Source organism: Symphalangus syndactylus, chromosome 4 (genome assembly GCF_028878055.3).
Source record: "Symphalangus syndactylus isolate Jambi chromosome 4, NHGRI_mSymSyn1-v2.1_pri, whole genome shotgun sequence".
NCBI lineage: Eukaryota > Metazoa > Chordata > Mammalia > Primates > Hylobatidae > Symphalangus > Symphalangus syndactylus.
In genome coordinates this window covers 27,864,527-27,880,046 of record NC_072426.2, presented here as the reverse complement: position 1 = coordinate 27,880,046, position 15,520 = coordinate 27,864,527, and the positions used below count along the sequence as shown (strand labels likewise).

Sequence of the window (15,520 nt, the reverse complement as noted above, 5' to 3'; positions counted from 1 at the left end):
AAGAAACAGTATGAGAAGCAGGGAATGGTCATCTCGGCTATGAGGTGAGAGGAGGAGGATGTCTGGGTTGTCATCAGAGTCTTCCTGTGCTAAATCTCTGAGGCTCAGAGTTATTTCCATGTCAGTAATGAATAAGGTCAGGCAAGCCTTTCTTCAGATCAGCCTAAGTAAATTTCTTGTATACTTTCAGAATAGCTTTTCCATTATTGCTTCTGTCCTCTGACACAAGACGAAAATTGAATACATTGACAGGGTGGATTTTTTGACCACAGATATTTTCATATACACTGTGACTAATAGCGTAATGGCATAATCTTTCCTTTGGTATTTTTTAAATATATTTCTAACAATCTTTAAGATTTTCAGTCCCAATTTAAACAAACAGAAAGCTGGTCAATGGCAATACTAATTGGAGCCTGAATGTCTAAAAGTGTGTTTTTTTCCCCTGGCAAATTTTTTGAGAAGGAAAAAGAAAAATCATTTAGAATAAAAATAAGGCTACAATGCCTACATAGGAAAGAAAGTTGGCCAGGGATAATTATTCTGAGATGATTTTACATATAATGGTTAATTCAGCACCTCTGAATCTTTAAGAACAAGCAGGTAGCCATTATTTCTCTAGATCATGACTCTTCATGGAGTATTAAGTATATTGGGGGGCTCAGCAACTGTGTACCTCAAATCGAAGTGTGATAAAAGGGAAGAACAATATAAGGACCAAAAAGCAACCCAGTGGAAGTAATGAAATCCATTGATATTTTCCTTCCCTTTACTCCTCCCAAAGTAAGCTGCTTCTTAATAGCAAACCTTTGCTACCAGAGACATCACGATATGTCTCACTCAGAAGCCTTGGCTGGCATTATGAACAAAATGTGAAATCCAATTAAATAAGGCAAATTATGAAATAATACTTTCAAAAATAAGTTGAAATTAATGCCTGTGCATGTTTGATGCCTCATGAGTGAACTTTAAATTGAGTTTTATTATTATTATTGGTTTTATTGTTCTGGTTAAAGACATCATTAAAAGATTTAAAAAATCTATCAGAAGATGTTGGAGAGATCATGGCGGTTGGGAGGCAGGACTAGATTGCAGCTATGGACAGAGTAGTGGGTGGTGGCTCGCATTGTGAATTTTAGCTCCAGATCGACTGCAAGAACAAACCAGCAATCCCAAGAGGACCCACAGACCCTCTGAAGGAAGGCGGACTGCTCCTGCAGGACCCAGGAGACCCCCCAGAACTGTGAGTGCCCCAACTGCAGAAGTGGAAAAGGGAGACCCTCCTCTCCCGAACACACCCCACCACTGGAGAAGCTGAAGTTCTGTTTGTGGAGAAGTTTCTTACTTTACTTGGAGCTGAGTCAGTCTGGAGAGCTGAGTGAAATACAGGGGTAGAGCAAGCAGCAGAAAGGCCCTGGGAGCTTGCTGGGTACCCTAGCAGGCCATTCCTGCCTGGCACCACAGGGATCCAACGGGAGAGGAGCAGGGGGTAAAACTACACAGGGAGAAGCAAATCTCTAACTGAACTTTGTAACAATTTGAACTGGGTGAGAAGTCTCCTGTCCAGAACTTGGGGGAGGATGCAAATCTGGTGTGTAGGCTTCACAAGTTGGGCAAGAACCAAGCCCTTTTCTTTCGAAGCTGGGAGGCAGATAGCCTGGGCCAGGTTTTCAAGCCCCTATCACTCTCCACCTGGAGATGGCCTGCGGGGTGTTGGGGGTGGCACAGTGGGAGTGAGACTGGCCCTTCAGTTTGCGTAGGAGCTGGGTGAGGCCTGTGACTGCCTGCTTTCCCCCACTTCTCTGACAACCTGCATGACTCAGCAGAGGCAGCCATAATCCTTTTAGGTACACAACTCCAGTGACCTGGGAATCCCACCTCCATCCCCCACAGCAGCCACAGCAAGACCCACCCAAGGACAGTCTGAGCTCAGACACACCTAGTCCCGCCCCCACCTGACAGTCCTTCCCTACCCACACTGGTAGCGGAAGACAAAGGGCATAAAAACTGGGAGTTCTAGGATCCCACCCACTGCTGGTTCCTCCCCGTAATACCACAAGCAATGCTTTCTGGAAAGCGCCACTTCCTGGCAGGAGGCTAAACAGCACAAAAAATAGAACATTAAACCACCAAAGCTAAGAACCTTCACAGAGTCCATTGTACCCCCTACCACCTCCACCAGAATGAGCACTGGTATACAAAGCTGAGAGACCCATAGGTGGTTTACATCACAGGACTCTGTGCAGACAACCTCCAGTACCAGCCTGGAGCCAGGTAGACACGCTGGGTGGCTAGACCCAGAAGAGAGACAATAATCACTGCAGTTTGGCTCACAGGAAGCCACATCCACAGGAAAACGGACAGAGTACTGCATCAAGGGAACACTCCGTGGGACAAAAGAATCTGAACAACAGCTTTCAACCCTAGATGTTCTCTCTGACAGAGCCTACCCAAATGAGAAGGAATGGAAAACCAACCCTGGTAATATGACAAAGCAAGGCTCTTCAACACCCCCCAAAAATCACACTAGTTCACCAGCAATGGATCCTAACCAAGAAGAAATCCCTGATTTACCTGAAAAAGAATTCAGGAGGTTAGTTATTAAGCTAATCAGGGAGGGACCAGAGAAAGGTGAAGCCCCATGCAAGGAAATCCAAAATATGATACAAGAAGTGAAGGGAGAAATATTCAAGGAAACAGATAGCTTAAAGAAAAAACAATAAAAATTTCAGGAAACTTTGGACACACTTTTAGAAATGCAAAATGCACTGGAAAGTCTCAGCAATAGAACTGAACAAGTAGAAGAAAGAAATTCAGAGCTCGGAGACAAGGTCTTTGAATTAACCCAATCCAACAAAGGCAAAGAAAAAAGAACAAGAAATATGAACAAAGCCTCCAAGAAGTCTGGGATTATGTTAAATGACCAAACATATGAATAATCGGTTTTACTGAGGAAGAAGAGAATTCTAAAAGCTTGGAAAATGTATTTGGTGGAATAATCAAGGAAAACTTCCCCAGCCTTGCCAGAGAGCTAGACATCCAAATACAAGAAGCACAAAGAACACCTGGGAAATTCATCTCAAAAAGATCTTTGCCTAGGCACACTGTCATCAGGTTATCCAAAGTTAAGACAAAGGAAAGAATCTTAAGAGCTGTGAGACAGAAGCACCAGGTAACCTATAAAGGAAAACCTATCAGATTAACAGCAGATTTCTCAGCAGAAACCCTGCCAACCAGAAGGGATTGGGGCCCTATCTTCAGTCTCCTCAAGCAAAACAATTATCAGCCAAGAATTTTGTATCCAGCAAAACTAAGCATCATATATATATGAAGGAAAGATACAGTCTTTTTCAGACAAACAAATGCTGAGAGAATTTGCCATTACCAAACTACCACTACAAGAACTGCTAAAAGGAGCTCTAAATCTTGAAACAAATCCTGGAAACACATCAAAACAGAATCTCTTTAAAGCATAAATCACATAGGACCTATAAAACAAAAATACAAGTTAAAAAGCAAAAACAAAAAAACAAAAAAAACCAAAGTACACAGGCAACAAAGAGCACAACGAAGGCAATGGTACCTCACATTTCAATACTAACATTGAATGTAAATGGCCTAAATGTGCCACTTAAAAGATACAGAACCACAGAATGGATAAGAACTTGCCAATCAACTATCTGCTGCCTTCAGAAGATTCACCTAACACATAAGGACTCACATAAAGGGCTGGAAAAAGGCATTTCATGCAAAGGGACACCAAAAGCAAGAAGGGGTAGCTATTCTTACATCAGACAAAACAAACTTTAAAGCAACAGCAGTTAAAAGAGACAGGGAAGGGCATTAAATAATGATAAAAGGCTTTATCCAATAGGAAAATATCACAATCCTAAACATATATGCACCTAACACTGGAGCTTCCAGATGTATAAAACAATTACTAATAGACAAGAAATGAGATAGATGGCAACACAAAAATAGTGGGGGACTTTAGTACTCCACTGACAGTACTAGACAGATCACCAAGACAGAAAGTCAACAAAGAAACAATAGATTTAAACTATACCTTGGAACGAATGGACTTAACAGATATATACGGAACATTTCATCCAACAACTGCAGAATACACATTATATTCAATAGCGCATGGAACTTTTTCTCCAACATAAACCATATGATAGGCCATAAAATGAGCCTCAATAAATTTAAGAATATTGAAATTATATCAAGCACTATCTCAGACCATAGTGGAATAAAACTAGAAATCAACTTCAAAAGGAACTGTCAAAACCATCCCAAGTACCTGGAAATTAAATAACCTGCTCCTGAATGAGCACTGGGTCAAAAACGAAATCAAGATGGAAGTTGAAAAATTCTTTGAACTGAACGACAATAATGAAACAACCTATCAAAACTTCTGGGATATGGTAAAGGTGGTGCTAAGGGAAAAGTTCATAGCCCTAAATGCCTACATAAAAAACGCTGAAAGAGCACAAACTGACACTCTAAGGTCACACCTCAAGGAACTAGAGAAACAAGAACAAACCAAACCCAAACCCAGAAGAAAAAAGGAAATAACCAAAATCAGAGCAGAGCTAAATGAAATTGAAACAAACAAAAAATACAAAATATAAATGAAACAAAAAGCTGGTTCTTTGAAAAGATTAATAAAATTGATAGACCATTGGCAAGATTAACCAAGAAAAGAGCACAGAAAATCCAAATAACCTCAATAAGAAATGAAACAGGAGATATTACAACTGACACCACTGAAATACAAAAGATCATTCAAAGCTACTATGAAAACCTTTATGCACAAAAACTAGGAAACCTAGAAGAAAAGGATAAATTCCTGGAAAAATACAACCTTCCTAGCTTAAATGAGGAAGAATTAGATACCCTGAACAGACCAATAACAAGCAGTGATATTGAAATGCTAATTTAAAAATTACCAACAACAACAAAAAAGTCCAGGACCAGACGATTCATGGAACAATTCTAGCAGACATTCAAAGAAGAATTTGTACCAATCCATTTTACACTACCCCACGAGATAAAGAAGGAACTCTCTGTAAAAATAATAAGAGTGAAGCCAGCATCACCCTTATACCAAAACCAGGAAAGGGCATAAACAAAAAAGAAAACTACAGACCAATATTCCTGATGAACATAGATGCTAAAAATCCTTAACAAAATACTTGCTAACTAAATCCAACAACATATCAAAAAGATATTCCACCATGATCAAGTGGGATTATGATTAAAACTCTCAGCAAAATCTGCATACAAGGAATATACCTTTATGTAATAAAAGCTATCTATGATAAACCCACAGCCAACATAATACTGAATGGAGAAAAGTTGAAAGCATTCCCTCTGAGAACTGGAACAAAATAAGGATGCCCACTCTCACCACTCCTCTTCAACATAGTACTGGAAGTCCTAGCCAGAGCAATCAGACAAGAGAAAGAAATAAAGGGCATCCAAATCGGTAAAGGGTAAGTCACACTGTCACTGTTTGCTGACGATATAACTGTTTTCATTGAAAACCCTGAGGACTCTTCCAGGAAGCTCCTAGAACTGACACAAGAATTTAGCAAAGTTTCCAGATACAAGATTAATGTACAAGAATCAGTAGCTCTTCTATATACCAACAGTGACCAAGTGGAGAATCAAATCAAGAACTCAACCCCTTTTACAATAGCTGCAAACAAACAAATAAAAAACAAAAAACTTCGGAATATACCTAACCAAGAGGTCGAAAGACCTCTACCAGGAAAACTACAAAACACTGCTGAAAGAAATCACAGATGACACAAATGACACAAACATCCCATGCTCATGGATGGGTAGAATCAATATTGTGAAAATGACTATACTGTCAAAGCAATCTTCAAATTCAATGCAATCCCCATTGAAATACCACCATCATTCTTCACAGAATTAGAAAAAAAAATTCTAAAATTCATATGGAATCATAAAAGAGCCCGCATAGCCAAAGCAAGATTAAGCAAAAAGAACAAACCTGGAGACATCACACTGCCTGATTTCAAACTATACTATGAGGCCATAGTCACCAAAACAGCATAGTACTGGTACAAAAATAGGCACATAGACCAATGGAACAGAATAGAGAACCCAGAAATGAACCCAAATACTTACAGCCAACTGATCTTTGACAAAGCAAACAAACACATAAAGTGGGGGAACGGACACTCTTTTCAACAAATGCTGCCAGGATAATTGGCTAGCCACATGTAGGAAAATGAAACTGGATCCTCATCTCTCATCTTGTACAAAAGTCAACTCAAGATGGATTAAGGACTTAAACCTAAGACCTGAAACTACTAAAATTCTAGAAGATAGCATTGGAAAAACCCTTCTAGACATTGGCTTAGGCAAAGATTTTATGACCAAGAACCCAAAAGCAAATGCAATAAAAACAAAGATAAATAGCTGGGACCTAGTTTAACTAATGAGCTTTTGCACGGCAGAAGAAGAGTCAGCAGAGTAAACAGACAACCCACAGAGTGGGAGAAAATCTTCACAGTCTATACATCTGACAAAGGACTAATATCCAGAATCTACAGCAAACTCAAACAAATCAGTAAGAAAAAAACAAATAGTCCAATGAAAAGTGGGCTAAAACATGAATAGACAATTCTCAAAAGAAGATATACAAATGGCCAATAAACATATGAAAAAATGCTCAACATCACTAATGGTCAGGGGAATGCAAATCAAAACCAAAAGGTGATACCACCTCCCTCCTGCAAGAATGGCCATAATCAAAAAATCAAAAAAACAGTAGATCCTGGTGTGGATGCAGTGAACAGGGAACACTTCTACACTACTGGAGGGAATGTAAACTAGTACAGCTGCTATGGAAAACAGTGTGGAGATTCCTTAAAGAACTAAAAGTAGAACTACCATTTGACCCAGACGAAAAGAAGTCATTATTCAAAAAAGATACTTGCATACTCATGTTTATAGAAGTACAATTCACAATTGCAAAATCATGGAACCAACTCAAATGCCCATCAATCAATTAATGGATAAAGAAATTGTGATATATATATGAGGGCATATATATATATGTGTGTGTATATATATATATTATATATATATGAGGGCATATATATGTGTGCATATATATATATATATATGAGGGCATATATGTGTATATATATATGAGGGCATATATATGTGTATATATATATATGAGGACATATATATATATATATATATGATGGAATACTATGCAGCCATAAAAAGGAATGAATTAACAGCATTTGCAGGGAACTTGCAATTCCCTGCAAGTTTGCAGGGAAATTGGAGACTATTATTCTAAGTGAAGTAACTCAGGAATGGAAAACCAAACATCACATGTTCTCACTGATATGTGGGAGCTAAGCTATGAGGATATAAAGGCATACAAATGATGCAATGGGCTTTGGGGATTTGGGGGAAAGAGTCGGAGGGGGGCGAGGGATAGAAGACTACAAATACGGTGCAGTATATACTGCTTGCGTGATGGGTACACCAAAATCTCACAAATCACCACTAAAGAACTTACTCATAACCGAATACGACCTGTACCCCAATAACTTATGAAAAAGTAAAAAAAAATAAGCTATAAGAGGGATAGCTGGGCTCTCCCTTTGTGGCTTATTATTGCTTTCATGTTTAATTCCACCTGTAAATCTTCTTCTATTCTAATTAGAAAAAAAGTAGAAGACTTCAAATAAATCAGTGAATTGAAATATCAAATCAAATATAATACAGTAGAAACACATTAGATATGCCAAATGTTAACTCACAAATTAAAATATTAACTTTGTGCAACAAACTATACATTCTGAGGAGAGAGACCACATCTGTTTTGTTTATTACTGGATCCCCAGCCTCTATCACAATGCCTGGTATGTAATCTCTATGTACATATTAACTAGCAATAATACATAATATATACACTACGATATAATAGCTTAGTACAGATGTTAACCTTATCTCCTAATGCCAACATGATTACATTCCCTTTTATGCTTTTTTAACCTTAAATTTAAGAATTGAAATAAAATACTGATGCAATAGGATACAATGTGGTAACAAGAAATCCATTTGGCATATATAAGTAAGGCCATGGGAATAACAGGTGAAAGGGCCTGTTGTACAAAGATATGAAGGTACCATAAGAACACTATTAGGAATGAGAATTTAAATCAACAGTTTATAAGGAACCACTTGTTTTATTCTGGGATATCTGCAAAGTAACAAATATAAAAACATTACATGGTTATATACATCAGGGCCACCTATAGCTAAGTTTCAGAAGGATGCTACCCTATGAAGGAGAGTCTAGGGGGAAGGACTCAAACAAATAAGAAAAATACAGATGTCTAAAGGTGAGTGTTCAAAAGAACAAAGATGACTTTTGTATGATCAATAAATCATTCATAGAAAATAATCAAAAGATAATTCATAGGAAAATAAAAGTGTGTTTTTAAAAAAACACAGGGTAGATAATGATCTCCTGAGACATTTTATAGGATAAATTATATTAGAAGATAATTAGATAATTTGCTAGTTATCTAAATATGAGATGGAAAATTAAGACAATGAATTTGCATGATTAAAACAAACAAGCACCATCTAGACAAACTTTCCTTGCCCTGGAAGGGTAAGAAAGTAAATCTAAATCAGATAATTTACATGAAATATTGCTTATAAGTGGATTCTTTTCTTTTTCCTAAGACTAGCCAAGGGATAAAGAGATGGCTGGAAACTTTTGTTAATTTTGAAACCAAAGAGCAATGTAAAGGTAGAGGGAAAAATTACTTTGGAAAAAATTCTCAATGTCACAAAAGGCAAACTGCCTATCTGGAAAAAGAGTAGAGCAATTAAATTGATAGTTAATTCAAATTATAATTATAAAATAACTATAATTCTCTTTCTGCTAAAGCAATGGATTGAATTCCAGCTACAGAGTTGTCTAATTCTAACATTCATGGAAAACTAAGGCCATGTATATACTTTGCTATGTATCATTTTTATGATCGACTAAGCCTGTATTGTTAGTTACAAAGTGAGTTTTATTATATGTACAGTAAATCATAAGTATGTAGTGGGTTATACCCTGTGCTTACTTTAAGTATTGAAATATAAGCATGTGTAAAGTATAAATATGATTATTATACTTTATTATATTAACTCTTCTCATAGACCAACATGGGCAACTATGTTTTTAGAGACATCATAGAAATTTCTTAAATCTCCTACCTATCCCTGAGAATGGTCCAGAGCTCTCCACCTAGACAAGCTTCCATCAACATATACAAATATTTGCTGTCCTTAAATGTTCTGTACAGTCTGTAAATTGCAAACAAGAAAACAAAGATTATAAACATTACCGTCTTTTACAAGTGTGCAATTTTGGGGGGCCCAGATTATAGTTTTGATTTGCCAAGCTCAAAGTTTTGTCAGAATGAGAGAGATCTAAGCCCACACATGGGGAAAAGAAGCCAATGGCTCATGAATAGGATTTTAATAGAAGAAACTAGGGTGCTAATCGCTCCCTTGAAATGGATTAATCATAATGATTATCGACAAAGAGGGTTTCTTGGGATTCTTTCCATTCCAATTTGGGTAACGTTTGGAGTATGGACCCTTGGGGCAACAGTGGTCATCAACATGCAGTGAGAATGGGAATAAAGTGGAGTAAACTTTACAAATTCAGACATGTATAAATTTCATGTGCTATTCGCTCAAATTCATATTACATCCTGTTTTCAGTTAAGTGCCACTGGAAAATTCACTACAAAAAGTTGCTTCTGCATATAAAAATCTCCCCATTATCCATTTATTAGTACTGAGGTGGAATGGTCAGCTGTCATTTCATTTTTTTAGATCTTCAAAAAATATTCAGATAATTAAAGGTTAAATAGTTTGATTTTGGATATTTTGTCTTTTAAGCATCAAAGGTCTATGTAGAGTTTGGGGATTTAAAAAAAGATAAAAACGGAATGTTAGAAACTCTGGTACCTCCTTTGGGAAAACACATTGTTTTCAGACACTGATTCTCTCTAAAAGAAAACACAATCAGAACTTTATTTTTAGAAATCAAACAAAACTTTCTTAAGATTAGATTAAAAATAAGTTTCTTTGTGCATACGAAATGTGTTAACAGTGAGCACAAGAGGCAGAGAGTTTTGGGGTGGATTTGTCACTTGGACTTGGGTACGTCTGTCCCTGGCATGGGGCCTTTACCTCACTATGAAATCGGAATGAGCCCCCTGCATGATCTGCTTCTCTGAGCGGATGTGCTCCTGCTGTCTTGTGTCCACAATGTGACGTTTCTTGAGAATCTTCATTGCAAAGGTTTTGGATTCTTCACTTTTCAACTGGACCTTAAAGAAAGAGAGAAGGGAATAAGAAAAAGCCCATAGACTTATGAGAGTGCATTATTATCCCCAAATTAACAGGTACATGGAGCACTTAAATGAACCTCAGCCACCTCCCAAGTCAAACACACAGTAAGTCCTTGCTAGAGCTGGGTTTAACATCCAGGGCTCACAGCTATCATCCAATCTCATGCTCTGAATTGGCTGAATTTTAACTAACTTGATTCCAAATTAATTGTGTTCACATGTGGATTAGAAGAGGGAAAATGTACTTAGTTCTAGTTTTATTATTTCATTTCATAAAGTGTGTTTGAATACATTTTATAGTTTTTCTTCTTCTATCAAAAGTAGAAAAAAAACTTCTTTTCCAATTTTATTTCAGTAAAGATGGCCAAAAATAGGGTCATATGGGCCTTTATATTCTTCCTTCTTAGTTCTAGTCCACAAACATTTCTAATCTTTTTTATCTTTTTTTAAATTTTATTATTATTATACTTTAAGTTTCAGGGTACATGTGCACAATGTGCAGGTTTGTTACATATGTATCCATGTGCCATGTTGGTGTGCTGCACCCATTAACTCGTCATTTAGCATTAGGTATATCTCCTAATGCTATCCCTCCCCCCTCCCCCCACCCCACAACAGTCCCCAGTGTGTGATGTTCCCCTTCCTGTGTCCAGGTGTTCTCATTGTTCAATTCCCATCTATGAGTGAGAACATGCGGTGTTTGGTTTTCTGTCCTTGCGATAGTTTGCTGAGAATGATGGTTTCCAGTTTCATCCATGTCCCTACAAAGGACATGAACTCATCCTTTTTTATGGCTGCATAGTATTCCATGGTGTATATGTGCCACATTTTCTTAATCCAATCGATCATTGTTGGACATTTAGGTTGGTTCCAAGTCTTTGCTATTGTGAATAGTGCTGCAATAAGCATACGTGTGCATGTGTCTTTATAGCAGCATGATTTATAATCCTTTGGGTATATACCCAGTAATGGGATGGCTGGGTCAAATGGTATTTCTAGTTCTAGATCCCTGAGGAATCGCCACACTGACTTCCACAATGGTTGAACTAGTTTACAGTCCCACCAACCGTGTAAAAGTGTTCCTATTTCTCCACATCCTCTCCAGCACCTGTTGTTAACATTTCTAATTTTTAACTTGAGTGGTGGACCCTAGTCTCTGCTGAGACTGCAGACTGTTATTTCTTCAGTACTACCTCTATTCATTTCTCCTTTTTAACCTTGCAGAATTTTCCCTCCCTACAGTTTAAAGAGAAAAAAAAAATTGTAACAAGATTTTTTCAGGAGATTTTAAAAACCGTTTGTTTTTCTTCTCAAACAAGCATGATGGCTTTAGTTCCTTTGACCTCAAACTTTACTCTCTAATAACTGGGAAGACCTGGAGCCTTAATATCTTTCAATGTGCCATGCCTCTCTTGCAGCCCACATGGCTCCCAGTGGCTCCGGAGGAGGCATGGATCTTCCAAATGCCTTACTCAGACAGGGTGCTGTTTATGGTTTTACAAGAAATTTCAAGAAGGTGACTTGTAACAAAAACAAGAGAGCTAATAGAGCTAATTACTTAAAAAGCAATATAAGGACATTATCATCTAGTGCTCTCAAGCAGCAGAATCCTCAAGATGATACCAAACAGCCCATATTATTTGGGAGTAATGTAACCTTGGGGAAATAACATGGCATGCTGTTTCTGCTTTTCAGCTGAAGTATGGCTGTCCCCTCTTTAGTTGTTAATTATTTACTGCATCATCAGCAGGGATAGCGAAGGTCTTAAGTGTCTTGTTCCTGCACACATGTACAGACTGAGTTCAATCTTAGAGGATATTAATGTGGAAAGTTCCTTAGGAGGGAGCATGAAGATACTGCAAATAAATGGGCCTCGGTTAGCTGCCAGCATTTGTGAATCAGTATGACAGGTAGAGGGAAAAATGGGTATTTGAAAATGCTTTTAACAGCCAAAGACCCTGTACTCTGACTGTGAAGCTCAAAGATGACAGATTAGTGTGCTACAAATAAATTCAGTAGTAACTCAAAATAAAACACAAAATGTGAAAACTCACTTCTAAAAGAAATCTGGACAGCTAGGGAAGATGGCATGAAAAATGAGCTATGTTAGAGTAATACAATTCAGAGAAGAAGAAGTAAAGTCATATTCCCTCTTCAGAGTCATACCCAGTTAAACTAGTGAGGACTGTTGTGCAGTTGTTCAAAAATGCCTACTATAAAAATTATTCTCTTTAGTGATGATAACACAGATTTTTTTTTCATACTTGTACACAGGGGAGGAGGAAAGAATTCAGCCTTTATGGTCACAGGTCTGGACTTGAATTCTGACTCCGCTTAGTCTCTCTCAGTCTAAGCAACTAGTCTCTCTCGAGCTAGTTGCTTAACTGCTCTGAGCTCTAGTTCTGGCTGAGGATAATACCAGATACCACAGTTATTATGATCCAAATGAAAATGCACCACGAAATGGGCATTCACTGATGGACTTTCTGCTTGTACCCAGCAATCTCTATTGAATAGGGCAAATCAAATGTTGCTTTTTCAGAGGAACAAAGTGATTTCCCAAAACGATTCTTATCTTTCCCAAGGTCACAGAGCTATCAAGTGGCAGAACTGGATTCATGTTCAGGTCTTTTTTGGCCCAAGCTATTTCCAGTATATGCTGCTTCCCTTCAGCTGAATACAAAAGCAATTAAACGCACAGTGATTGATACTTTGCAAATCAGAGTTTAATGGAATCGACTAACTCATGGACTGTGAGATAAACTGAACAATATTTCTATTACCTTTAAGCTTAACTTATGCTAGGCATGTGATTTGGGAGAACAGCCAAAGCCTCACTGACATTTTCCTAGGCACTTCCAGGGACCTCCATGTGTTAGGGGTTTGAGATACCTGATTGCTTGAATACTGCAAGGAGAAGCCAAGTGGGGTAGAAAGAGGATGATGAGAGCTGGTGGGTGGCAGATGTCATAAGAGATAGGTAAAAGCTACAGAAAGCTACAGAAATTCTTGGGAGTCAGGCTTACTAGTTGCCAATTTAAAAGGCATTAATTACAAAAAGGTTATAGAACTATACTGCTAACCTACTGAGGCTTTCTGCTTTGCCTTTACTTTGCATGGAAGCAGCCCTTGGGTCTAGAATCATCTTCCTTCTTTGCACTCTGTACAAGATCTCATGAGCTCCTTAGAGCAGGGCCCTTAGAATCTCCACTTCCAATTTAAACCAGAATGCTACAAGACTCACAGAACTCAGGATCCTAACCCGAAAGTCGGGGTACTCGAGGACCACTGGTGTGAGCTAACTCAATAGAGACAGTGGAGAATGTTGAAGTTGATTATCTGCATAAAGCCCAAGTAACATATTCATCAGAAATCTTCTGATAAACCAACAACTTCCCAAAGATCATTCAAGAACGTTCAATTCAACATTGTTTCTAATGGAAAAATTTAGAAACAATCTAAATTTCTAGCAAGAGGAGGAGCTTGAAAAATAAATTATGGTATATCCATGCAATGCAACTGTAAAAATGATGACTTAGAATTATATTTAACATTATGGAAAAATAACCAAGACATATATATGAATAAAAGATACTGATTACAAGACAGCATACATTTTATGATCTCACAGTGTGTTTGTATGTTAGTGTGTATATATACATACATATATATACACACACACATCTATATGTGAAATAAATGTATGACGAGACAATCAGAAATGTGCTCACCAATAGGTTAACAATTATTTTTCCTTAGGGAGATTTTTAGTTGATTTTTACTTCTTTTTACTTTTTGAATTGCTTAACTTTTGAACAATCATCATATCTTGCTTTTACAACGAGTAAAGCTCTCATCATGAAAAAACTTGCAATTCTCTTTTAAATTGTAATAACTATTTATTATTATTGTCTGAATCTTTCTAATTGATTCTGATTCAACTAGAATTCCATGAATGCAAAGATATTGAGAAATTGTATAGAGCATAACAACCTATTGAGGTCTGGGGCCGAACCACACTATTACCTTCTTACAGGGCTGGCCACAAAAATTTTTTTCAACGTAAACTCTGAGTAAGTTATAGCAATTTGTATTTGTTGAGCCAAAGATACTATGTTTTATTATAAAAATATTTTAACAAACCTAATCCATGATGAATTGTAAGGTGACATTTAGTTTGCTTTTTATTTTTCCTGTTGTCCAAATTAATTATACCAAGTCCACTTGTGTCCATTTAAGATAATAATGATGATGGTGATGACGATTTTTTAGCAAGTTGGTTAGAGCTATGAAATTACTTTTGAGTATGGAAAGAGATCAGCCAGCAAAAGAGGAGAACAGGAGTGCATATTTTTCTTCTGCCTCTTGCCAAGGACTAGACTATATAGTTATTCATGTTCCTCAGGTTTGTCTTCCTTTGAAGACTGTCCTAACCTCCTAGGTGTACAGGCTAATGCACTGGTTGAGAGTGTGACTAGTGTGATATTTGACTAAATTTTTTTCAATCTCAACCTTTTTTTTTTTTTTTTTGCTTGTTCTCTTGGACAAATTACTCAAACTCTCTCTGCTTTCATTTCCTCATCTATCATATGGGGATATCCTGATAGATTACCTGTGAAAACTAAATAAAAGTGTTATGTATCAAACAAAGTGTTTTCTTTGTTCCGACTGCAACCCACCTCAGTGCTAACAAGTAAATGAGTAAGGATTTGAGAAGCTACTTCTATAATATTGTGGATGCTATAAAAAGGAACGAGATCGTGTGCTTTGCAGGGACATGGATGGAGCTGGAGGCCATTATCCTCAGCAAACTAACGCAGGAACAGAAAACCAAGCAGCGCATGTTCTCACTTATAAGTGGGAGCTCAATAATGAGAACACATGGACACAGGGAGAGGAACAACACACACTGGGGCCTGTCAGGGAAGAGCTGGGAGTGTTGGCAGAGAGCATCAGGAGAAATAGCTAATGCATGCTGGCTTAATACCAGGCGATGGGTTGATAGGTGCAGCAAACCATCATGGTACATGTTTACCTATGTAACAAACATGCACATCCTGCACATGTACTCCAGAACTTAAAAAAAAGTTTAC

General features: G+C 37.5%; 1 protein-coding gene across 4 annotated transcripts in view; it reads right to left on the bottom strand.

Moving 5' to 3' along the window:
- The window catches only part of PRKG1 (protein kinase cGMP-dependent 1), a 1,318,464-nt gene that overhangs the window by 20,863 nt on the left and 1,282,081 nt on the right, over positions 1-15,520 (bottom strand). For all 4 annotated transcript variants that reach the window (XM_055274328.1, XM_055274327.2, XM_055274331.2 and 1 more), the window contains 2 exons: positions 10,267-10,406; positions 9,280-9,369 (listed from right to left, as the gene is read on the bottom strand). In XM_055274328.1, coding sequence (XP_055130303.1) covers positions 9,280-9,369; positions 10,267-10,406 — 230 coding nt within the window. The remainder of the gene's footprint in view (positions 1-9,279; positions 9,370-10,266; positions 10,407-15,520) is intronic.